Below are 26,487 nucleotides of genomic sequence, written 5' to 3' on the forward strand. Positions count from 1 at the left end.
TACAAAGTAGAATTGGTGGCGCAAAAAATAAGCCATCATATGGATTTTTAGGTGTAAATTTGAAAGAGTTATGATTTTTTAAAGGCAAGGAGCAAAAAACGAAAATGCAAAAACGGAAAAACCTCCGGTCCTTAAGGGGTTAAGCATATTGCGCTGTCGGATAGCAGTTAATGCGATGGCCCCAACATATAAAAGCATTGTATGTCTGAGATGCCATTGTATGTCGATTTTATCATATGTCGGGGCCATCGCATGTCGGGGGGTTACTGTGTGTATATATATATATATATATATATATATATATATATATTTTTTTTTTTTTTTTTTTTTTTTTAATAAAAAAAAAGATATAAGGGGGAGATTTATCAAAACGTGCCGAGGAAAAATTGAGTAGTTGCCCACCAATCAGATTACTTCTTTTAGTTTTCAGAGGCATTTTAAAAATTAAACAATCTGATTGGTTGCTAGGGGCAACTGCACTTTTCTCTACACAGGTTTTAATAAATCTCCCCCAGAACTTTTGGGTAGTAAATTAAAACAGAAAAAATTGGTATCATGTAATCTTATGGACCTACAGAATGAAGATAATGTGTCATTGTTACTGAAAAGTGCCTTGCATAGAAACTCTGCGTAGAAACACTGCTTTTTTTCAATTACTCCCCAGAAATATTTTTTTTTTCTTGTTTGACTGTACATTTGGTGGTAAAATAAGTGACATCATTACACAGAAAAATCAGTGGCTGAACAAAAAGTCCCCATATTGGTTTAACAAATTTATTTAACAAAAACTATTTTGATCCAATTTTACAAAATACTATATTAACAAAAAAGTGGGCGGGACAATGCATTTTCGGTTTTGGTTTTCGGCCAAGCACAGCCTAAATTTTCGGTTTCGGCATAAAAATTTCCCTTTCGGTGCATCCCTACTATTTACTAATACTACTACCAAGGGGCTCTCTCAGGCTTATTTAGTGACCTAACTTCTTACCACAGGGCATATCCCCTGGTTGTTAAGGAAAAACAGAGAGATGGATGTTGGTCCCTTATCGGATGATCAGTGGGCTCAGGTTGTTGCCATCACCGAACCCCCTCGCCTGTCCCAATTATTTCTGTTACATCGGGTTTATCAGACACCGGCCTTTCTCCACAAAATTGGAATTTGTTCAGATTTATGTTGTCCAAGATGTGCACGGCTTGACGCCTTTTTGAAGCATGTGATGTGTGACTGCACTAATCTCAATTGCAATTCTGTATGGAGGAGGAGGTTCAGTAAATTGGGCAGGTATATGGTCTTACCATTTCTACATCTGCTCTTACTTGTCTCCTTGGCCATCTAGAGGGAGGTGACAATGGCAGTGGGTTGCAAATTAGAGTATGTAGAATTTTGTATCAGGCATGTAAACTGATAGCGCAGCATTAGTTGAGAGCCTCTGAGCTGGTCACTAAGTTGAGAGCGTCTGAGCTAGTCACTAAGCTTAATTATTAGTCTAAAGAAGGGGGTTTATATAAAACTGAAGGATCCAAAGAAATATGAATCCATCTGGGGCCCCTAGTCTGCCCTCTTCTTACTTGCAGAGGTCTCCAATGGAGGCATTTTTTGAGGGGTGTGGGAGTTTCTAGAGAGAGGTAAATGTTATCTCACCCCTGTGCTAATAATATACCATTCTCCAGAAGGCACCTTCCAAACAATTAGGTAGGGATGTCCCGTTACCGATACTAGTATCGGTATCGTTGCAGATACCCGGCATTTGCAAGGTATCGGGGACTTGTTTAATGTCCTCGATACCATGATCCATACCTGCTGCAGCGCGGCCCGGCTTCGCTGCCCCGTTTTCCCGTCTGTATCATGGCGTCCCATGTGTGACACCCACGTAACTCCACCTCCTCCCCTACGCCCACTGTAGTATTACAGAGGATGCAGAGTGATGTGTGTGTGTGTCAACATGCTCCTCCATAGGACGCCATGATGCGGGAGAAAGGGCTGTGGTCTACAGGGGGGGTACTACTAATGTCTACAGGGGGCTGCTACTAATGTCTGCAACTATCTATACTACCTACAAGGGGATACTACCTACTATTAAAGGCAATCTTACAGCAGAGTCACCTTCACTAACTTGAATTTATAGGTAGATAGTGCAGGTGACCCGGTTTCTACCGCTGCTCACCATGTGATCATCAGCGCAATCGCTCCGGAGACCTCGGTCTCGCCACCAATGCAAATTCCCTGTTCTGCCAAATGGAGAAGAGAGAAATATTGGCCCATACTACAGCAGCCACCTCCATTGTACACAACAAGGAACCCACATATCTGCACGGTAAGCAGAGCCAGAAACCGCGTCCCCCTGGTGTCAGATTCCCTTTAAAATTTGAGTACTCATAATTGGTATTGGCGAGTACTAGAACTACAGTATAGGTACTCTTACTCTGTCTTAAAACATTTTTTTATTGTGACATCCCTACAATTAGGTAGTATTTCTTCTTGAATGTTACTCTTCCTGCCTGTTCAATGCCTATGCCATGTCTGTTGTTACCCTGTGTTTTTTGGTATCCTGGTCATTCCTGTTAGCAAAATTTGTCTGCCAGATTTTTTATTGACTGGCTGTTATAGGTCTCTTGTCATAATGATATAAGATCTCGTGTTCCCTCTATTTTAGTGTGCATGGTCCTGGATGAAGGAAGGGGGATAGGTGGGAGACTTCTTGTGTCTATTTTTTCAGTTTTGTTGTATTCTCTATTTTTTGCAAAGACTGAAATCCAATTAAAAAGACTAATTTAATTTAAAAAAAAAAAACTAGAACAATGGAGTATTCTTGAGGAACTTTCTACTGCTCTAAAGCCTTTTGAATGCATCACTGTGTTCATGAGCGGCTTAGAATATACAACTCTATTTTCCATGCCTGCACTTGTGAAGGAGTTGTTGAGGTTCAGTAAGTGTGCTTCTTTTAAATATTCAACCATGAGGAGCTTCCAAGCCACTGCAACAGACCAGTGTCACAGCAGATACAGCGATATCCTTTCAGAACAGCTCATAAATGCTGATATTATTTCCGTTGCGCTGGAGCCAAGATTTCAAATGGTTAGTTTTTGACACCTGAACAAATTATGAATGTGCAGGCAGAGAAGTGTGGCAGTAAACCATTTCACCTGCAGTATCTAGTTCTACAGCTGATGCTGAGCTTTCATCCTTTCCAGAGTCTAGTGGCAGCAGTGAAGAGGACACAGAGGAACAACATGTGGAGGAGGATATTATATATATATATATATATATATATATATATATATATATATATATACATACATACATACAGGGCCGCCATCAGGAATTCCGGGGCCCCATAAAGTCATAGTGTCTGGATCCCCCAACTCACCAAAAGCAATAGTCCAAAAAAATACCGTACGGTTTTAGGTCTGGTCAGAAAACTGGATACAGCACAAAAATGAGCCGACCGGAGTCACTATATGACTCCAGTTGCCTCATTCAAATTAATTAGATACGGGCCGTGTCCGGTGACCACATCATCAAAAAGTAATGTGACCCAGCCTTAGTGTGAAGGGCAGTGGCAGGGAGAGGGCACAGCTTCCATACTCCATGACAAGTAAAGGGAGGATAAGCAGTCCATCACTTCTGGGACTTCAGGAGACTTGGAAAGCTGGGTGACTTTACTCAGCGCAGGGCTCACATTACTTTCCTAGCTTTATGTACTGCCTGTCACCCAGCTTTCCTAGCCTCCTGAAGAGAATATGTCTGGTAAAGCAGCTATTTTGAAGACATTAAGTACCAGATGTCACACTAGTATTCTGCTATTCAGGAGTCTTATAAAGCTGGGGAAGTACTGTAAGCCTGCCTTTAATGGCAGAGTACTATTGTGACATCTGTTATTTCCCTCCATGTCATCTCTCTAATATGGCTGTTTTACCAGACACAAATTCCCTTCAGGAGAGTGGGAAAGCTGGGTGACAGGCAGTACACACAGCTTTCCCAGTCACCTGAAGAGAGCCACATATACCCAAGTAGTGCCCCACACTGTGAACACACACATAAATTCATACAGACAAACAATGCACAGATACAAACACATGCACATTACAAACATAACATGTATACATTATATACACACATGATTAGGCTCAAGATACACACATACACCCACCCCCCCCCCCCCCCTACTTTTTAGGCAGAATTGAGCAGCTCCAGGGGGGTCCACATATTGTGTGACTTTTAGTTTCAGTTTCACTTTAGTTTCAGGCTTCAGACTGTGCACCTTGCAGCCCCCTCCTCCTCCTATTCCCCGACTGCCGAGGTGTATACAGCAAGAGGCCTGTGTGGGGGAGGGGGCCAGGAGAGAGGAGAGGGGCCCGGGTACAGGCAGGGCATGGGGGAGGTGAGAGTATGGGCTCCCGTGATTTTAGCTTAGTAAAAATAACAAGCCCTGTTGCTTTGCAAGAAGCTTGTTCTTTTTACTGACATTAGGTGTAGAGTGTGAGAGGAGGGTGAAAGCGTCGGCAGCTGCGGGCCCCTCTACACAGTGCTTCTGGTCCGGGCCCCTTACGGCAGTACTGCCTGTACTGCCCTGATGGCGGCCCTGCACACAGGTAAGGAATACAGTCCAGTTCTATTTTGCTAAATAGCCTCTTAGCAAGGATGGGTTGGTAGAAAACAATGAGGAAAAATATACTACTTTGGCATAACTAGCAAGATCCTACTTGTGTATACCAGGAACCTCCACACCATCAGAACGCCTATTCTGACATAGCTAATAAGAAGAGAGCGTGCCTAAACCCTGAGCATTTGGACACAAAAATAATCATTAGTTGCAGCCCGACATGAGAGTATTTTATTTTTGACTTTGTAGATAGCTCCAAAAGGTTAAAAGTATGTCCCTACCACACATTTGAAGAAAGAGGATGTCAATAGTTTTTAGAGTTGAACATAGCCACAATCTATACATAATGGCCCTCATTTACTAAGAGTGGAGTGTAGGTTTCTTTGTGGGTTTTAATTCCCTACAATTTATTTTCCATGGTATTTACTAAGGTTTTCCTACATTTTACACTTTCCCTATACTTTGCTTTTTCTTTTTACACATGCTCTGATCTGTCTGGTTTTCCTCATCTCAAATCCACCACAGGAAACCTTAGTAAATATGTTGGGTTTTTGAGAAAATATTGGGAACATGCCCCTTTTCGGAGACCATGCCCCTTTTTCGGGTTTTCTTAGCAAAATGGAGAGTTAGTCTGGGTTTTTTCAATTCTGGCGCAGACAGAATTTCTGGCGCAATGCGACAGAATCTGGGGCACAACCCGACAAAACATGTCAGGTTTGCAATAGTAAATGAGGGCCAATGTGTTAAAAAATGTTTAATTGCATGAGAGAAAAACTGTACATGTACCGGTCTGACTATATTGAACAAGCCAAAATTCTCAATGGGGGAGATTTATCAAAACCTGTGCAGAGGAAGAGTGGTGCAGTTGCCCAGAGCAACCAATCAGATTGCTTCATTAGAGGCCTGTGGAAAATGAAAGAAGCAATCTGATTGGTTGCTATGGGCAACTGCACCACTCTTCCTCTGCACAGGTTTTGATAAATCTCCCCCAATAAGCGTTTTCAGGAAAAGGAGTAACCTAAATAAAACTTAAAGTAGGATTTTAAAAACAATCAAACTGGACCAAGTACCCTGTCTGCAGGACAAAGTGCCAAAATACAGTAGAAAAACCGAAGTGTAATTTTATCACAACATTTAAGTAGATAAATATATTAGAGAAGTTCTGCAGAAACCCTGGGGTCTTCTAAAAGTAGGGGGCAATCTAACAAAAGGCATAGAGCTTTTTTTGGTGTAGAAAAGTGCCAAAAATTTCTCTGTTGCACAAAATTTGTGTGACTTTTTTGTTTAAGTGATTTGGGCTGAAATGACTTTAGTACAAATTTGTCATTTCAAATGGCTCTTGCCAATTTAAGAAGTCCGACTTTTCTTTAAAAAAAAAAAATTCAATTTTTAGCAAATATGTAGCAAAACTGCATTTTGAAAAAAATCACACATTATTTGTGCAATCAGGTAAAAAGTCAGAGAGGAGGTGCACCAAATTCAAATCTGTGATGTTTCTTGGTGGGATTTGAACCTGGAACACAATACACATTATTGACCATCTGAGGATGTCTGAATAATTGTCCTTTCCCTTTTTTGAGGTTGTTTTTTGCTCCTCGCCTTCAAATAGACATAACTCTTACTTTTCCATCTAAAGACCCATATGAGGGCATGATTTTTGCGCCACCAATTGTACTTTGCAATTATATCACTTATTTTACCTCCAAATGTAAAGTGAAACAAAAAATATTTGTAGGGCAAAATTGAAAATAAACCACACCATTTTGCAACTTTTGCGGGCTTCCGTTTTTTGCCCAGTGTACCTTTTGGTAAAAATGACACATTATCTTTATCTGTAGGTCCATACAATTAAAAGGATACCCAGTTTATACAGGATTTATTTTACTACTTAAAAATATAAAAAAGTTATAGGGGTCAAAAATAGACAAATTTAAGCATACAAATTTTCGTAACAAAAGATCTAAATTTTTTTAAGCATACAGGAATGTATTAGGGCTAATTTTTTGCGACACAATCTGGAGTTTATTATCCAGACTATATTTATTTTCTTGGCACCTTTTGATCGCGATTTATTCATTTTTTTTCTAGTATATGAAGTGACCAAAATTTTTTTTATGCTTGCAAGGTTTAATAAACATATTTTATTAGCTCGGACATTTACCACATATGTTTAGGTTTAATTTTTTTTTTTTACATTTTTTATTTGACAAAATGGGAAAAGGAGGGTGATTTAATTTTTATTAAGGAAGGGGATAATGCATATTTATGTATTTATTTTTACACTTTTTAGTCCCTATAGGGACTATAACCTGCAATATTAAGATTGCATCCACTGAATAATGCTTCTCCATGGGACAGCAATGACCATTGTTATCAGTGCTCCATTGCTTCAGCCTGGCATAGTTGACCGACAGCTTGGAGCACCGATCGGACTGCAGGGAGGAAGGCAATAGACCTCCCGCCATTCTCTCAGCTGATCGGATGCCGCAGCATTCTCTATCAGCCCATTAAAATAGCCGGGAATGGAATTTACCGCTTTTAGACAACACAATCAAGTTGATTGCGGCATCTAAAGGGTAAATGCCGTACATCAGTCAGATTGGCTATGTCCTGCATTAGCTGTGGGTCCCGGTTGCTAATAGCAACCAGGAACCACCGGGTATGATGAGCTTTCAGCTGCTGATCGTGTGTCATACAACAGGAGCCCGCAATGAACGTAAATATACGGCCATTTGTGGGAAGAGGTTGATAGAGTTATAAATTGCAATTTTATTATATAAGCAAAAATAAATAAAATCTGGAATGGGCCATTTTAGGACATAAACAAACTTTGATTTAAATAATTCCATTGCAGCTCTGGCTGTATGTTTAGGGCCATTATCCTGCTGAATGACTAACCTTCATCCCATTCGCAAGTCAACAGACTGCATCAGATTTTTTTTCAGGGGTGACCCTGTATTTGTCTCATCTTTCCATCAATTCTTGATCCATTTTTTTTTTTTTTTTACTTTTTAACAATACAGTCATATGCAAGTTACAGAATAAATGTATATATAAAGAATGATATTCATATGATAGAGAACAACAAGATGATCATTGGCAGTCTGACTGGTGGGAAATCAAAGATGGCTAGAGCGGATAATGATTAATAACTAGGTATCCAAAAATGTGCTTTCAAAAACCCTGTTGTAAACACCTGAAATGCAAAGTGGCTTTCAAAAACAATTTAAAATACTGAAAAAAGGTTATGTAAAGGCCTTTTTAACAAATGGAGATTCTTACTTTGCAACTTTTCATTTTTGCTTTCATTCAGATATCCAAGTATTACTATCAAATCCTCAACAATTCGAAAATACTGGGATCCAGATGAACTGCAGGAGTGTATGGTAACAGCTATTAGCAGTTGCTGCAAGTCACAAGCAAGTAAAATATATTCATCCGGGGAAACACTAGATAAGACAAGATAAAATATGATAAAATGAGAACATTTTACATTAATGTTTAAACACAGTCTAGACTGCTACTAAAATGGTTTTCATGCCCTACAGTCATAATGTACATGATTTCTGAGGTCTCCAAGGAAGTTAATAGTAATCTAATACGGACATAATTTTAAGTCTTAATTAACTCCTTAAGGACCCAGCCAATTTTCAGTGTAGGACCTGGCCATTTTTTTTATCTGACCACTGTCAAAGCATTAATAACTCTGGGATGCTTTTCCCTTTCATTCTGAGATTTTTTTTGTGTGACATATTCTACTTTATGTTAGTGGTAACATTTTGTTGATACTTGCATCATTTCTTGTTGAAAAATTCCAAAGTTTGATGAAAAAAATTTTGCATTATTTTTTTTTTTTTACTTTGAAGCTCTCTGCTTATAAGGAAAATGAATATTCCAAATTATATATTGATTTACATATACAATATGTCTACTTTATAGTATACGGCATCATAAAGTTGACATGTTTTTCTTTTGGAAGACATCAGAGGGCTTCAAAGTATAGCAGCAATTTTCCAATTTTTCACAAAATCACCAGTTCAGTTTTGAAGTGCATTTGAAGGGACTTCTTTTTAGAAACAGCCCATAAATGACCCCATTATAAAACTAAACCCCACAAAGTATTCAAAATTTCATTCAAAAGGTTTGTTAACCCTTTAGGTGTTTCACAGGAATAGCAGCAAATTGAAGGAGAAAATTCAAAATCTTCATTTTTTACACTGGCATGTTCTTGTAGACCCAGTTGTTGAAAAAGGAGAGAAATCTTCCCAAAATTTTAACCCAATTTCTCTCAAGTAAGGAAATACCTCATATGTGTATGTCGAGTACTCTGTGGGTGCACCAGAGGGCTCAGAAAGGAAGGAGCAACAGTGGGATTTTGGAGTGTGAGTTTTTGTGAAATGGTTTTTGGGGGGCATGTCACAATTAAGAAAGCCCCTATGGTGCCAGAAAAGCAAAAAAAAAAAAAAAACACCACATGGCATACTATTTTGGAAACTACACCCCTCAAGGAACGTAACAAGGGGTACAGTGAGCCTTAACACCTCATAGGTGTTTGACGATTTTTCATTAAAGTTGGATGTGTAAATGATTTTTTTTTTTTCACTAAAATGCTAGTTTTCCCCCAAATTTTTAATTTTTAGAAGGGGTAATAGGAGAAAGTGTCCCCCAAAATTTGTAACCCCATCTCTTCTGAGTATGGAAATACCCCATGTGTGGACGTCAAGTGTGGACTGCTGGTGCACTACAATGCTCAGAACAGAAGGAGTCACATTTGGCTTTTGGAAAGCAAATTTTGCTGCCATGGTGCCAGAGCAGTGGACCCCAGCACATCTGACCCCATTTTAAAAACTACACCCCTCACAGAATTTACTAAGGGGGTGCAGTGAGCATTTACACCCCACTGGGGTTTGACAGATCTTTGGAACAATGGGCTATGCAAATGAAAAATTACATTTTTCATTTTCACAGACCACTGTTCCAAAAATCTGTCAGACACCTGTGGGGTGCAAATGTTCACTGTACCCCTTATTAAATTACATGAGGGGTGTAGTTTCCAAAATGGGGTCACATGTGGTTCCATTGTTCTGGCACTATGGGGGCTTTGTAAACACACATGGCCTTCAATTCTGGACAAATTTTCTCTTCAAAAGCCCAATGATGCTCCTTCTCTTCTAAGCATTGTAGTGAGAACCGCTGTAAAATCAGCCACCCCTGTGCAAATCACTAATTTAGGCCTCAAACGTACATAGTGCGCTCTCACTCCTGAGCCTAGTTGTGCATCCGCAGAGCATTTTACGCCCACATATGGGGTATTTCCGTACTCAGGAGAAATTGCGATCCCAGTGATTACCAAACAGGGTGCATCTAGCTCTTGCTAAACTCCCAGCATGCCTGGACTGTCAGTGGCTGTCCGGAAATGGTGGGATTTGTTGTTTTGCAACAGTTGGAGGCTCCGTTTTGGAAACACTGCCGTACAATACTTTTTCATTTTTACTGGAGGGTACAGTGTAAGGGGGTGTGTATATAGAGTGCTTTACCCTTTACTATGTGTTAGTGTAGTGTTTTTAGGGTAACAGACGGAGGTTTAGAGCGAGTTTCCCGCTAAGAGTTTGCGCTGCAGCGAAAAATTCGCCGCAGCTCAAACTTCAAGCAGGAGACTTACTGTAAACCTGCCCGTGTGAATGTACCCTGTACCCCGAGCTGAGTGGTCGTATTCTGCAGTGCTCCCGTTAGCCCAGCTCTATTTATCCTGAATTTGCGCTAATCCTGTGGCCCCGACTCGCTGGGATCTTACCTGAGCTCTGGGGGAAGCTGGAGGACTGGTGCTGGTGCTGTCGGAGCGGAGATATCTAGTGGAGCAGTGTGAATTCGGCCGCAGTGTGCGCAGGTGGTGGAGCGGCACGGCTGCAGCATTGGGACGCGCACTGTGAGGCTGTTGGGGGTTCTGGAGGTGAGGTGGGGTGCTGTGCCGGCTGCCACTTGCAGGAGGGGACACCCGTGGCTCTGGGAGGGCTGGTAGCAGGCCCTGGACGGTCTCTGGCCAGATCTATAGAGGAGAGGTGGCCATTACTCCTCTTCTGCTTCATGGGCGTGGCTTCAGGGCGCCATAGCAACTCCCGTGGTCTGGGCTCGTAGAGGCTGCTGGAAAGCTTGCTTAGGATATCCAGCTGAAGGGAGCCTGGGAAGCTAATGCAGCTTACTGATCCTGCTACTGAGGTGCCTGCTCGGCTGCTCCTCTGCATCTCCCCTGATCTGGGGGTGTATTCCTGGTCCTGTGCTGCTGGACATTGACTCTGCTACTGAGGTGCCTGTTAAACTACTGTTCCCATATATATCACTCCTGATTTGTGTGTGCACTGCTGAGTACTGGCGTGTGGCTCTGTTGCTGAGGTGCCTGCTGCACTGCTTCTCCTATCTTTCTCACCCTCATGCTGTGTGTGCACTGCTGAGTACTGAACTTTGGCCTGGCTGCTGGGGTGTCTGCTGCACCGCAGATCCTACCCATCTCATCTTTACCCCGTGCGTACAGAACTTTGGCCCTGCTGCTGGGGAGTCGGCTGCACTGCTGCTCCTATCCATCTCACCCTTGGCCTGTGTGTGCACTGCTGACTACTAGACTTTAGCCCTGCTGCTGAGGAGTCTGCTGCGCTGCTGGTCCTGTGCATATCTCCTCCTGCCTGTGTGCACTGCTGAGTACTGACCATTGACTCTGCTGCTGTGGTGGCTGCTGCACTGTGGTCCCTACAAGTCTCACCCCTAGTATAGGTGTGCACTGCTAAGTACTGAACATTGGCCCTGCTCCTGAGGTGCCTGCTGCACGGTAGCTCCTGTACATCTCACCCCTTGCCTGTGTATGTACTACTGAGTACTGAACGCTGACCCTGCTGCTAGGGGGCTGCTGTGTCCTAGGACTTTGTGCATCTTCCTTACAACTGGGGCACTGGAAACGGTGCTGCTCATCTTCATTGTTGGACATTGTAGTGCTTCAGAATTGTTGACTATGGGAGGTTCCAGAAGCCGCACCAATAAATCTAAACCCGCTGTGGAGGCTGCCAGGATGTCTACGGAGGAAGAGGCTTCCTCTGAAGAGGGACCACCGCCTGTGGCTGCTCAGGCTAGAGGTGACTCCAGTGCTCACAACCCCCAGGTCTCTAAATATACAGCGCAGGCCGCTAAAGCTCTCCGTCAATATGCTCGGCCCCTGGATGGTGTGGACGGCTCCTCCCCTCCAATGTTCTCTGGATCTCCTGGCTTTGAGGGTTGTGGCTCTCTTCATCGTTCCTCCTGTCCAGTGGACTCTGTGGACAGCTGTTGGCGGCCTTTACCTCTTGTCAAACGTTGATGGTTTCCAAGGTCGATGAAGCTCCGGGAGCGTACTGGCGAGGTGGAACGCCGGGTCTCCACTAGTGAGGATACCTTGCAACCCATTCCGGCACAGCTGTCTTCTATGCAGCGACAAATCAAGACGGTGCTGGATAGAGCTGATGATCTGGAGAATAGGCTCCGGCGAAATAATATCCACCTGGTGGGCCTACCTGAACGAGTGGAAGGCTCAGATCCTGTGGCTTTCCTTGAGAAGTGGCTGAAAGAACTCCTGCCGTCTGATACCTTTTCCCCTTACTTCACAGTGGAGATAGCGCATAGGTCCCGGCCAGGCCTCCCCGCCCCGGGAGCTCCTCCTCAACCCTTCCTGGCAAAACTTCTCCACTATAGAAACAGAGACGCTATCCTGAGAGCGGTCCATATTAAAGGGGAAGTATGCTTCCATGACAGCCGGGTGGCCTTCTATCCTGACTTTTCAGTGGAGCTTCTCAAGCAGAGGACTAAATTCACCGAAGTTCGGGTGCGGCTGCATGCCAAGGGATATCGTTATGCCATGCTGTTTCCCGCCTGCCTTAGGGTGGTCGATGGGACTACTACCAGGTTCTTCACTTCTCTGACTGAGGCTCTGCAGTGGGTAGATGTGGCTCCTGAGGCTGCTCCTCTGGACTGACTTACTGATGTCTGCTGCTGTTGGACTATCCGTTTCTGTTTCAGATAGATAGTTAGGTGATAGGGGTTAGACTTTTCCCCCCACTAGGCCTTATCTGGACTTTTGCACTGGTTTACGTATCCCTGTTCTGGGGTTTTTCAGGGGTTCTGATGAGAGAGTTGGCCCGAGTTCCTAATTAGAGGGGCTGGGTTGGTGGGAGGCTGTGGGTCCGTTGGGTTGGTGGGAATTACTGCCTTCGTACGTTTAGTGTTCCAGGGTCTAGGTCTTCACGAGTTTAGTGTTCGACAGGGATTGTTGGCGATGTATTTGTTTTGCTCTGTTTTATTTGCTTGTTTGTTCTTGTGTCTGTCTGTTTGTCTTGTCTGGAATGGTGTTTGTGGTATGCTTGCGGTTTGCTCCCAGAGTTTCCAGGTGGATGGCGTGCTGGCCCAGGTATGATGACAGGTTTGTATGATGGGGTCCCTTAAAATTTGGAACTGGAATGTGAGGGGTCTTAACTCTAAATTTAAACAGGCACTGTGTTTGGACTTTGTCAAAAGACATTCCCCTCACCTCATTTGTTTGCAAGAAACCCCTTTCACAGGTCAGAAGATTATAGCATTAACCGTTTCAGGTTGAGGTCTTAGAATGTGTCACTTCTAAACTGCTAACTTTTCCCTCTTTACCTGTTCTCATTATAGGTGATTTTAATGCAGTCCCAGATCCGGGTGTTGATCGCACTGGAACAGCAGACTCTGGCTCTACTGGTCTGAGTACCTGGAGCTCGGCGTTATCCCTTGCAGAAGTTTGGCGTTGGAAGCATCCGTCTGACACATTATTCTCCTAATACTCGGCTGTTCACAAATCGTTTTCCAGGATAGATTTGGCTTTTGCCTCCTCTGATCTTCTTTCTCTGGTAAGCAATGTCTTGTAAACCACTAGGGGGATCTCCCACCACTCAGCGCTCCTGGTTTCCTTTAACCTGGGCCCTCGCCCCTCCTCCATCCCGGCTGGCTGCAGGAGGTGGTGGCGATAGCTTCCCTGTTGGATGCTCACACTTGCTTCTGTGAACACAATGGGTCCCATCCGGACGTGCTGGTTCGGTGGGATGCTTATAAAGCTCATGTTAGGGGGGCCTTAATAGGGGTGGTGGCTGGCCAAAGACATGCATATGCACACAGGGAGAGAGCATTGAGGGTTGAGATTGGGGTGTTGGAGGCGGAGTTGGCGAGTGATCAGTCTTCAGAGGTTGAACGTAATTGTTTGAAGACCCAGCGGACTCTCTTGATCCTTCAGGAGAGGGTTCAGAAACGACTAGTGGATAGGGAAGCTGCTATTTTCGAATTTGGGGATGAAAATGGTAGGCTGCTGGCGTATCTGGCTAGGGAGAGTAGGCCGGTGGCGGCAATACCTTGCTTTAGGGGGCTTATGGGGTTCTAGTGACTGATCCGGTTGTCATTAATGTAGTGCTGCGGGACTTTTATAGTTAACTGTATATCTCTCGTATGCCAGTTGTTCCTGATTGGCTGGTGTCCTTTCTGATATCTTTGCCTCTTATTCCCTTTTCTGTGGCCCTGGCGGACGCTTTAGATTTCCCCTTTACGGATGAAGAGGTCTCGGTGGCTATTGCATCCTTACAGACAGGGAAGACCCCGGGGCTGGATGGTATGATTGGGGATTGACACAGGATGAATGAGGAGAGGCTACTTCTTATCTTACAAAAACTTTTTAGTGCTATCTTGGACACGGGACGTCTTCCTGATTCCATGAGAGAAGCTCTGATTGTTGTCCTTCCGAAACTGGGTAAGGATTCGACTCTGCCGGATTCCTATAGGCCGATTTTGCTGCTTAATGTGGATATTAAGCTGCTGGCTAATAGACTACGAAAAGTTTTAGCAACTATCATTCATCCTGACCAGACAGGGTTTATGCCAGGGAGGGCTACGGATATTAATGTCCAGAGACTTTATCTCAACATTGCTGCAGCGGAGGGGGAGGCCTCTGGGGGTTACGTGGTTAGCTTGGATATCTATAAGGCTTTTGACTCGGTTGAAAGGCTTTATTTGAGGGGGTTTTGGGTGCCCTTAAATTTGGCCCAAGGTTTTGAGAGTGGGTAAAATTATTGTATGACAGCCATAGGGTGCAGGTGAGATCTTATCTTGATGTGTCTAAGGCTTTTCTGTTGGGGAGGGGGACACGGCAGGGTTGTCCTCTTTCTCCCTTCCTGTTTGCCCTAGCTATGAAGCCCTTGGCTGCTTCTATTCGAATGTCACCTAGTATTCATGGAATCGGCAGAGGGACACTGGAGAAAAAAGTATCTATGTATGTGGATGATACGCTGGTATATTTGGCAGATGGTCAGGGCTCTCTGGAGGCGTTTTCTCTTTTGGCTGACTTTGGCACATTCTCGGATCTCAGAGTTAATTGGGGCAAATCCTCCTTGATGGCTCTCTCTAGATCGGCGGTCGCTGTTCCGCATCTCCCTCATGGGCTCCAGGTTGTCTCTCAGTTTATGTACCAGGGGGTTAATCCTTGTGTGAAGGAGTATGTACAGCTGGTGTTATCCTTGGTAACTACTAAATTACAGGCTTGGTCTTCTCTGCCCCTCTCCTTGGCGGGTAGGATCAACATTTTCAAAATGATTTATATGCCTAAATTTCTCTATCTTTTTCACCTTGCTCCCGTGATTCCCTCCAAAACCTTTTTCACAAAGCTGGGTAGAGTTCTGAGGTCCTTCTATTGGCAAGACAAACCTCCACTACTTGGTCAGGTGTTGCTCCAGGCGCCCAAACACCAGGGTGGTCTAGCTGCCCCTAACATGCTTGATTATTTTATAACGTCTCTTCGTCCAGGTTGTTGAACCCTATTGGGACGGTGGCTGAGGTGTGGTCAGTGGTCTCCAGGCATTTCCCGCTACCAGCGATGTCTCCCAGGGCACCTCTGTGGGGGAATCCTCATTTTGAGCACCTAAAGTAGTTGGAGGCTGCTGGTTTCTGTAGTGCTCATGGGGTCAAGTTTGCCATGCATCTATTTGGAGAGTTTTCCTCTTGTCCCTCATTCCAGGAGTTGTGTGACCGTTTTTATCTCCCTTGAGGTGCCCAATTCCGGTAATTCCAGTTGAGACATGCGGTACTGGTGCAATTTGACTCGCTTGATGTGACCCCAATGTTTTCTGATTCTGATCCTGGGTACCGTCGACCTTGATAAACCCCTGACTCAAGCTTATGCTTTGTTGCAACCGGTGGGCCTAAATGCTTTTGGGTTGCAGTTTGTGAAGTGGACGGTTGAAATCACTGATTTGACTGAGGTTTGGAGGGAGGTCACTAGCACTTTTTATTCTACAGTGGCGAGTGCGAGAGATTTGTTGATTCGGATGCGGTTGATTCTCCGTTTAAATTACACTCCAGTTAAATTGTTTAGAATTGGTATCTCCTCCTCGGATGCTTGTTTTAGATGTCATGCGGATGTGGGATCCCTACTTCATGCCATGTGGAGCTGCTCCTGTGTGGAGCCTTTCTGGAGGGAGGTGATGCAGTGCCTTGCTGATCATTTGGAATTCCCCTTTGGGTTCTCCCCGGTAGTCTGCCTCTTGGGTGTTATTAATGATCTGGCTTCTGGCTCCCATAGGCACCTTCATATTAGATTCCTGTTTTGTGCTTGGAAAGTCTTGATTATGGCTTGGAAGGATAGCTCTCCCCCTCCTATATCGAGATGTTTTAATTTGGTTAATAGTTATGTCCCGTTGCATAGAACTTTGTATACTAGTCGTAAATGTCCTAAGAAATTTGAAAAAGTCTGGATACCCTGGCTGTTGATTGGCAAGTCGGTGGTTCCACCTGAACGGGTCGGTTCTCCGGGATAAGTCTGTAATTCAGAATGGGCAGGAGACGGGTGGTGGGGCTCTGGGACTGTGTGTGTGGATGAGTTGTTTGTCTATTTGCTGTTTGTTTGATGTATGCCGGCTCTAGTCTCCTGTTTTGTGTAAATGTTCTTGCTATACTCCTTTGATATAATGCTATGTTGGTGGGCAGGGGGACTGTGGGCTAAGGTACCTGCTTGTGTGTTTCTTAAGTTGTTAAAAGTTATAAATAAATACTTAGTTAAAAAAGTAAAAAATAAATAAAAAACTGTGGCCCTCCAGATGTTGCAAAACTACAAATCTCAGCATGCCCAGACAGCAAACTGCTGTGTGGGCATGCTAGGAGTTGTAGTTTTGCAAGATCTAGAGAGCCACAGTTAAGAGACCCCTGCAGTGATCTCCAAACTGTAGCCCTCTACATGTTGCAAAAATGCAAATCCCAGCATAACCACACAGCAAACCGCTGTCTGGGCATGCTGGGAGTTTTAGTTTTGCAACATCTGGAAGGCTACAGTTTAGAGACCATTATATAGTGGTCTCAAACTGTAGCCCTCCAGATGTTGCTAGGCAACTCATCAGCTTCTGTAGGATCAAGGAGCCGCATCGCCATCCTCTTCTGTTGCCGATGGGTAAGTGGACCTTCGGCGCCGGTCCTCGTCGATTTACCCGTTCCGCCCACCCACAGTAGGCTGGGCAGAACGGGGAAACCAAAATGTAACCCCCCGTCCCCGATCTGCTATTGGTCATCGCTTCTAGACAACCAATAGCAAGGATAGGAGGGGTGGCACCCCTGCCACTTCACTCTTATCCCTTCAGGGTTATTGTGGGTGTCTTGTACAACCCTGATCCCCCTTATTTTGCGGGTCACCGGAGACCCGTATGACCCGGAATTGCCGCAAATCGCCGGTGCAAATTCACAGGTGATTTGCGGCGATCGCCGACATGGGGGGTCTGATGACCCCCCCTGGGCATTTGAGCAGGGTGCCTGCTGATCGATACCAGCAGTCATCCTGGTCCGGTCCCCGCCCGGCAGGGACCGAAATTCCCATGGGCGTACAGGTACGCCCTGCGTCCATAACTGGTTAAAGCCTCAAGTCGAATTACCTTTAAAAGGGTTAATCCTTCCAGTAGTTATTAGCTGCTGAATAGTACAAAAGAAATTATTTTCTTTTTGGAACACTGTGCTCTCTGCTGACATCACGAGCACAGTGCTCTCTGCTGACATCTTTGTCCATATTAGCAACTGTCCAGTGCAGCATATGTTTGCTAAGGGGATTTTCTCCGACTCTGAACAGTTCTTAAAATGGACAGAGATGTCAGCAGAGAGCTCTGTGTTCCAAAAAGAAAAGAATTTCTTCTGTAGTATTCAGCAGCTAATAAGTACTGGAAGGATTAAGATTTTTTTTATATAGAAGTAGTTTACAAATCTGTTTAACTTTCTGGTACCAGCTGATTTAAAATAAAAGTTATCCACCTAAGTACCCCTTTAAAGGGATTTTGACAGCTAGTTTACCCGCACCTGGTTATAGTGTGGGGTAAAGAGATGTAAAATGGAGGGTCACTTACTAAAATCTGTTTATTTACAGAGTTAGGCTTGTCAACACTTTATTCCTAATGCACTCCAGTGCGCACTGGAGACGTGGAGGCGGCTGGCTCTCCATATTCCCCAGTTGGACCCACCCCTTTATTATTATGGTAATGAAGGCCGCAGGTGATCACACAGAGAGCAGAGCGCTTACCAGCAGACAGGGGAGATCAGCCACTAAGCTCCTTGCCAGAAATGCATGCAGGGGCACATTAGGAATACAGTTATTTACAAGACTAACTCTGTGAATAAACAACAGATTTTAGTAAGTGACCCTTCATTTTACAGCTCTACACCCACACAATAATCCAGCACTTAGTTTAGTGCAGATGAACTAGCTGTCAGATTCTGTTTAAATTTGTCAGTGTGGATCCTGCCAAACAGTACTTGCTCCAAAAAGATTGATCAAGAAAAAAGTAAAACCATCCGACATATTGCAGCAGAGCATGATCCTCATCCACATCCACAAACAGAAGATGGGAATAGCAAGGTCTCTAACATCTACCAGCTCAGTGATGTTATCTTGTAGGAGTGGTAAGGACATGTGAATCCCAAGTAAACTCCATGCCCAAGGCTTAAGGCAGTGCTGGAAAATAATGGTGGCCACACAAAACATTGACACTTTAGGATGTCCTCACTTTTGTTACAAAGGTTTAAACATTTAAGGGGTTATCCACCATACAGTGATTTTAGTACATATCTGCCAGGCTATCTGGGTATTTCCTGTTGGAGTTTGGTCTCTTAAACTACACATCCTATAGTTCCCTGCCTGTGAGTGTGAAGTTACATTTCTCCCTCTCACACATAAGCCACCCCACCCATTGCAGCCCAAATAAGCTCAAAAGATCAGTGTTTTCTAAATCAGGGTGCCTACAGCTGCTTCAAAATTATCTCTGTCGCTCAACCCATTAAAGCAGGACTGGCTCCCTTTTCAAAACTTACTAGTGATGTCAGGTCTCTACACACTGCAATCTGGGAACTCCCGAGACATGAGTAATTTTGTATGCTGTTAAAAATAAATGTTGGGGCGAGAATCACATAAGAATTGCTAGACCACCATCAAACAGGTACAGACACTTAATTATGAACTACACTAACTTTATAACCCGTGTAGCACAGGCAAATAAAAAGAATTCCTGCAATACCCCTTTAATGGCTGTGTGTTGAGTAGTCTTATTTGTTCTAAAATAGGATTTATCTTGGGAGTCCCCAACAGTCGGATAGATTTGGCCAGGGGCTCTCAATGCCCCTGGGCTGCCACGCCCATATCTCTTACTTCAGCACTGGGGCGAATGTGTGATTGTCACAAAGGTCCTCAGCGCATTCACCCTGCATCTATCCTCATGCACACGGTGAGTTCTCTGTCCTCATGCACACGGTGAATGTTTCCTATTGATGCCTGCCGCACATAGTGAAGTACAGCAGTCACTAGAGGCAGAGAGCTCGTTCTCTACCATTATGCAGATGAGCTGTGCTGAAAGCCATCGGGAGCGTGTGCACACTGAAAGAGACACGCCATTTTTCTCACTAAATATATTTTTTAAGATGCTATTGACAGTTAACTTTTAAAAAATGTTGGTTAAGAACCCACGCAATCCATATATACAATAAAATCAAAACAAAAGCCCAGAAATTAAGTTGTGTGTAATAATGTGAAATTAAGATAAAATATAAGAAACGCTCCATGGTGTAGCAATTCTATTGTAAACACCGCCCAACTAAACTAGCATCGCTTACTGGATTAGGTTCTGCAAGGTCCGGCACAACTCTGGTATCTGCATGTAAGTAACCACTACCTCTGGAATTTTCAGTGCACTCCAGGTAATAGAAGATATACCGTGTGTAATGTAAACTCATATTTATTCCTGAATGGCGCGTTCGTCAGATTTATGAATTGATGAATCTGATGAAGAGGTTGTCTCGACCTTGAAATGAATAGAAAGAATAGAGATTTTTCTTCTCTTTGTTTTTTTTCTATTCATTCTGTAAGATGTAATCTTTTTCTATACATGAATGTAATATGGTTGTTTTTATAAGTATCTTTTATTTCATATGTATACTTCTAGTTTGTTTGTTACGTCACCCGCCACAATAGTTTCGCGGGCTTTTTATGTATAAATAAGTGAGGGAACCAATCCCAGCCCAGCATTGGATCTGACGAAGAGGGGGTCTCCACCCCTCGAAACGCATTATCCCTGCACCTTCTTGCATGAATAAAGTATTTACTGCTTTATTAAATACCAGACCTACGGCTATTATTCACCTTGAACAGGAGCGCTTTTGGAGCACCGTGTTCTTCCAAGGATCTTTGATCCTCACTCTTTGCTTCTATTAACCCTACATTTAGGCACATTCATTTTCATTTGCCATGTCTGTGTCCAAGCCTCCAGCTTCCCCAGATCCCTCCGTAATATTATGTTATCCTCTGTGGTAATCACCCTACCCAATTTGGTGTCATCTGCAAATATAGAGATTCCACTCTGTAATCCCTTTACAAGGTCATTAATAAAGATATTGAAAAGAAGTGGACCCAGTACTAACCATTGTGGTACCCCACTAATAACTGTCACCCAATCAGAGTAAATTCCATTGATCCGCACCCTCTGTTTCATATCACTGACCAGTTGCTAATCCATTTACATATATCCTCCCCTAGTGCCAGCATCCTCATTTTATGTCCTATCCTTCTGTGTTGCACAGTATAAAATGCCTCAGAAAAGACCAGATATACAACATCCACAACTTCACCCCGATCCAATCTATAACTGACCTCATCATAGAAGGTGATCAGATTAGTCTGACAGAACCAATCCTGCTTTAACCCATGTAGGCGCTGTGTTAGGTGGTTATTTTCATTAAGATATTCCAAAATAGCATCTGAGAAAAACTCACAAAAATCTTACTCACAACAGATGTTAAACTTACAGGCCTATAGTTCTCAGGATCCCTTTTTGACCCCTATTTAGATACTGGTACCACATTAGCCAATAGTCAGTCCTGTGGAACACTCCCTGTCATTATATAATCTTTAACTATAAGGAATAATGGTCTGCTAAACCCTGGGATGGATGCAATCTGGGATCGGTGATATGAGAGTGAAAAGCAAAACCAGAAGAGTTGTTTAAGAACAACTTGAGGAGAGCTTTAAAAAGACATGGAATTAGAATGCGCTGTTGTCTGAAATTAAGTATTTAGTAAGAAAAATGGAGACGTGTTCAATACTTATTTCACCAACTGTATGTTTATATATGTAACATAACCGCACGTGTACTTCTTGTTGTCAAGTACGTTTTGTTTTAGACACCTTGACTAAAGAACCAAAACACTGGATAATTGAAGCCTATGGAACCACTTCCAGTGTGTGCATATTATACAGTTTGCCACCCATACTATGCCTCCTTATAATTGTGGAATTAAGTGCAATTAACTGTGCGGCTCACATATTAATATAAAGGAAGCAAAGAAAAAACTTACCTTGTTTCAATACCACAAAGAGTTGCTAAAGTATTGCACAAAGCATACAGCAAACCACTATCGAGCAGCATATCTGCAACTTTTGAGCATGAATTAATGATCTGAAGCAAAATGCAAAAGGAGTTGTGCAAAAGGCTGGCATCATGTAAGGAATTCTCAATTAACCCAAGAACTGGGATGATGCACCATTTCCTGAAAATATTTGTAGTTTTGATTTCATCAACGTCAAATCTGTTTGGGATAAGACATACATATTCTTTAAGCTTTTTAACACTTTATGGTTCATTAGAATATCATTACATAAAAAAAGTCTGTTGTATACTGGTACATAAATTATTAATAAGGGGTAATATTGTGGGCATCTTTTATTCTGTATACAAAAAATATAACTAACCAAGTAAGGGTATGGGTATAATGGGGAAGAGTAAGCAGGGGTTGTGAGAAACCTGACAAAACCCCCCCCCAAAAAACCTTTATATGTTATTGTTCCGTTACCTAAGAAAACATAACAAAAAACCTGCACTATGGTAATATTTAAAGGGGTACTCTGGTCCTAAGACATCTTATCCCCTATCCAAAGATGCCTGGGGACCCCTGTAATCTTTCATGCAGCACCCAGCTATCATCAGCGATGTTTGCTCCGGGTCTGATGAATCACGATGATGGGGCCGGAGTATCGTGACATCACGGCTCCGCCCAGTGTGACGTCACACTCCGCCCCCTTGTGATGTCAAACTCCGACCCCTCAATGCAAGCCTATGGGAGGGGGCGTGATGGCCACCACCCCCCCCCCATAGGCTTGCATTAGGGGGCGGAGCGTGACGTCACACGGGTGAGGAACAGTGATATCACGATACTCTGGCCCCATGATCGTGATTTATCAGACATGGAGCGATGTTCGCTCTGGAGGCTGATGATAGCGGGGTGCTGCATGAAAGATTGCCTGGGTCCCCATCCTTTGGATAGGGGATAAGATGTCTTACGGTCGGAGTACCCCCAGGGCTGGTTTTAGGCTTAGAGTGGCCCTGGGCAAAATCACAAGTGGGGCCCCAAAAGTCGTAATAGTGCACTAACCAGATTTGCACATTTATGGTCACTTCAAATACCATAAAAAAATATCTAAAAAGCAATCGAAAAGTCCCATCAAAACAAATATGGTACAGATAACTACAAATCACAGCGAAAATAATTACCCTCATACATTCCCATATACAGAAAAATAAAAGGGTTATAGGGATCAGAATAGTACAATTTTATATTTTTGTATAGTCCCCCCCACATTAGGTGCAGTATAGTTCCACCCCCCCCCACATTAGGTGCAGTATAGTTTCCCTCCCCCCACATTAGGTGAAGTATAGTTCCCCCCCCCCACATTAGGTGCAGTATAGTCCCCCCCCCCCCCACATTAGGTGCAGTATAGTTCCCCCCCCCACACATTAGGTGCAGTATAGTTCCCCCCCCCACACATTAGGTGCAGTACAGTTCCCCCCCCACACATTAGGTGCAGTACAGTTCCCCCCCCCCCCACATTAGGTGCAGTACAGTTCCCCCCCCACATTAGGTGCAGTATAGCCCCCCCCCCACATTAGGTGCAGTATAGTTCCCCCCACACATTAGGTGCAGTATAGTTCCCCCCCCTACATTAGGTGCAGTATAGTTCCCCCCCACATTGGGTGCAGTATAGTTCCCCCCCCCCCACATTGGGTGCAGTATAGTTCCCCCCCCCCCCTCACATTGGGTGCAGTATAGTTCCCCCCCACTAGGTGCAGTATAGTTCCCCCCACAGACATACAGCCTTCAGCCATATACAGTGTATGCCTGGAGGCTGTATGTCCATGTACAGCCCCACTTCAGTGCTCCAACCACCGCTCCTCCAGTCAGGGGTCACGATCTACTGCTATGGCCTATAGGCCATAGCAGTATGTCCCGAGACCGGAGGAGCGGTGGTCGGAGCACCGAAGCCAACGTGCTGGTAACTCACCATGCCAGGGTGTGTCCTCCTCGATGCTGCAATGCTCCACTCCTCCATTCCTATGGGCACACGCACGGGACGTCAGTGACGTCCCTGCGTGCGTTACCTCTCGGCGGCCCCTACATCTTTAAAGTTAATGCAAGGCCGCAGAAAGGTAACGTGGACATCCTTGTGTCCCAAAAAGATCTTTCGGGACACGGGGATGCCCCAAATGTGATGGGGCCCCCTGCAGGCTGCTCAGTGGCAGATCCCCCCCCCCCCCGGATCTGCCACTGTGCAGCCCTGCAATTGCCCGGATGGCCCCGCCCTAATGCCTGTGCAGAATACCCCTTTAACCCCTTGGTAACGGAGGGTTTTTCCATTTTTGCAGTTTCGTTTTTTCCTCCTTACCTTCTAAAAATCATAACCCTTTCAATTTTGCACCTAAAAATCCATATGATGGCTTATTTTTGCGCCATCAATTCTACTTTGTAATGACATCAGTCTATTTACCCAAAATCTACGGCAAAACAGAAAAAAAAATCACTGTGCGACAAAATTTAAGAAAAAACGCCATTTTGTAATTTTGGGGGCTTGCGTTTCTATGCAGTACATTTTTCAGTAAAAATGACATCTTATCTTTATTCTGTAGGTCCATACAATAAAAATGATATACTACTTATATAGGTTTGATTTTGTCTTACTTCTGGAAAAATTCATAACTACATGCAGGAAAATGTGTACGTTTAAAATTGTCATATTCTGACCCCTATAACTTTTTTTTATTTTTCTGCATACGGGGCAGTATGAGGGCTTATTTTTTGCACAGTGATCTGAAGTTTTTAGTGGTACCATTTTTTTTATTGATCTGACTTTTTGATCGCTTTTTATATATTTTTTCATGATATAAAAAGTGACCAAACATACGCTATTTTGGACTTTGGAATTTTTTTGCACGTACGCCATTGACCGTGCGGTTTAATTAACAATATATTGTTAACATTTTTTTTGCAATGTTATAGCTCCCATAGGGGGGTACAATACTGCACACACTGATCTTTTACATTGATCAATAGTTTCTCATAGGAAACCATTGATCAATGATTCTGCCGCTTGACTGCTCATGCCTGTATCTCAGGCACTGAGCAGTCATTCAGTGATCGGACAACAGAAGGCAAGGTAAGGGACCCTCCTGCTGTCCTACAGCTGTTCGGGATGCCACTATTTCACCACGGCGATCCCGAACAGCCCCCTGAGCTAACCGGCATTAATGTACTTTCACATTAGACGCGGCGTTCAACTTTGAACGCCGCGTCTAAAGGGTTAATAGCGCACAGCACCGCGATCAGTGCCGCGCGCTATTAGCCGTGTCCTGGCCATTGCTAGGTGCCGGGCACAACCTGTACAGGTACGCCCTCCATCCCCAACAGGTTAAAGATTTCCGGGGACATTTACCATCGTTGCTTTGGTAAGAGAGTTCTGTAGGCATTTTTTTCCTGCTTTTGTTTATGCGTGGCATATTTATCATACCATCACAGGGGGTGATAAATTTGGCTCACTTAAGCAAAAAACAATAAATCGCTCTTGAATACCATTTATTTAGCACACAAGCAAAAAACATTGAGTGACTTCAGAACAACACTTTGTAACACCACCTCTTCTCCACTGATACTTCTCTGCTCTAAAATTGCAGTTGTGAAAATAATGTGAGAAGCAAATATTATTGAACCCCTATAGTTTTTTTTTTTGCACTTTCGTTTATTTTCTCCTCACCTTCTAAAAATCATAACACTTTCAATTTTCCACCTTACATATAAAGCCTTTGTTTTTGCACCACCAATTTTACTTTGTAATGACAATAATTTCACCCCAAGATCTATGGCAAAACAAAAAAAAAAAAAAAAAAAAAAAAGATTTGTGGGACAAAATTGGGAAACAGTTGTCATTTTGTAACTTTTAGGACGTTCCGTTTCTACCCAGTGGACTTTACTGTAAAATTCTATGTATTTTGTAGGTCCATACAATTGAAATTATATCCAACTAGGCTGTCTGGGCATGCTGCGAGTTTTAGTTTTGCAACATCTGTAGGGCCACAGTTTGGGCATTTTCCGCTATGTTAAAGTGGAATGTGTCACGAAAAAACAATCTCGGAATCAGAATAATCGGTAAAGGCATTCCAGAGTTATTAATGCATAAAGTGACAGGTCAGAATTGCAAAAAAGGGCTCAGTCCTTAACCCCTTCCCGCAGAATGTCATATATTAACGCCGGGTTGTGCAGTGCGTTCGCGCATCCCGGCGTTTATAAATGACATTCAGTTAACCCGGCGATGCGCAGCATCGCACGGGTTAACCGGCAGAAGTCCCGCTGTTTCCAGCAGGGGACAACTTCTGCTTCACCCCCAGGACCATCCATTGATGGTCCTGGTCAGCGATCACTGTGATTGGTCCCTGTGGACCAATCACAGTGATCTGGGGTGAAAGTCCAGATCCCCCGCACTGCCCGCCCCTGGAAGTCGGGCAGAACGGGGGACGATGGCTGCGGGGGCTCGCGGGGATCTGCGGCATAGGGGGGGGGGGAACATCAGGGGACCAGCGGCCTTACCTGGCGGGACCGAGGAGCAGCGGCAGGACCGGCCACGTGGACGAGCAGCGACGGGACCGGCAGGTAAGTATATGGTCCTCAGAAGCAGCAGTGAAGATCTTCACTGCTGCTTCTAGGAGTCTGAAAACTACAACTCCCAGCATGCCTAGACAGCCTTTGGCTGTCTGGGCATGCTGGGAGTTGTAGTTTTGCAACATCTGGAGGGCCCCAGTTTGGAGACCATTGTATAATGGTCTCCAATCTGTGCTCTTCCAGCTGTTGCAAAACTACAACTCCCAGTATGCACTGACTGTCCAGGCATGCTGGGAGTTTTAGTTCAGCAACATCTGGCCCTTCAGATGTTGCCGAACTACAACTCCCAGCATGCCGTTCAGCTGTCTGGGCATGCTGGGAGTTGTAGTTTTGCAACAACTGGAGACACACTGGTTGGGAAACATTG

General features: G+C 44.0%; 1 protein-coding gene across 4 annotated transcripts in view; it reads right to left on the reverse strand.

The window, feature by feature from the left end:
• The window catches only part of LYST (lysosomal trafficking regulator), a 1,083,863-nt gene that overhangs the window by 548,913 nt on the left and 508,463 nt on the right, over window positions 1-26,487 (reverse strand). For all 4 annotated transcript variants that reach the window (XM_056566940.1, XM_056566939.1, XM_056566938.1 and 1 more), the window contains exons 25-26: window positions 21,495-21,725; window positions 7,887-8,053 (exon numbers count right to left, since the gene is read on the reverse strand). In XM_056566940.1, coding sequence (XP_056422915.1) covers window positions 7,887-8,053; window positions 21,495-21,725 — 398 coding nt within the window. The remainder of the gene's footprint in view (window positions 1-7,886; window positions 8,054-21,494; window positions 21,726-26,487) is intronic.

Source organism: Hyla sarda, chromosome 3 (assembly GCF_029499605.1).
Source record: "Hyla sarda isolate aHylSar1 chromosome 3, aHylSar1.hap1, whole genome shotgun sequence".
Classification (NCBI taxonomy): Eukaryota; Metazoa; Chordata; class Amphibia; order Anura; family Hylidae; genus Hyla; species Hyla sarda.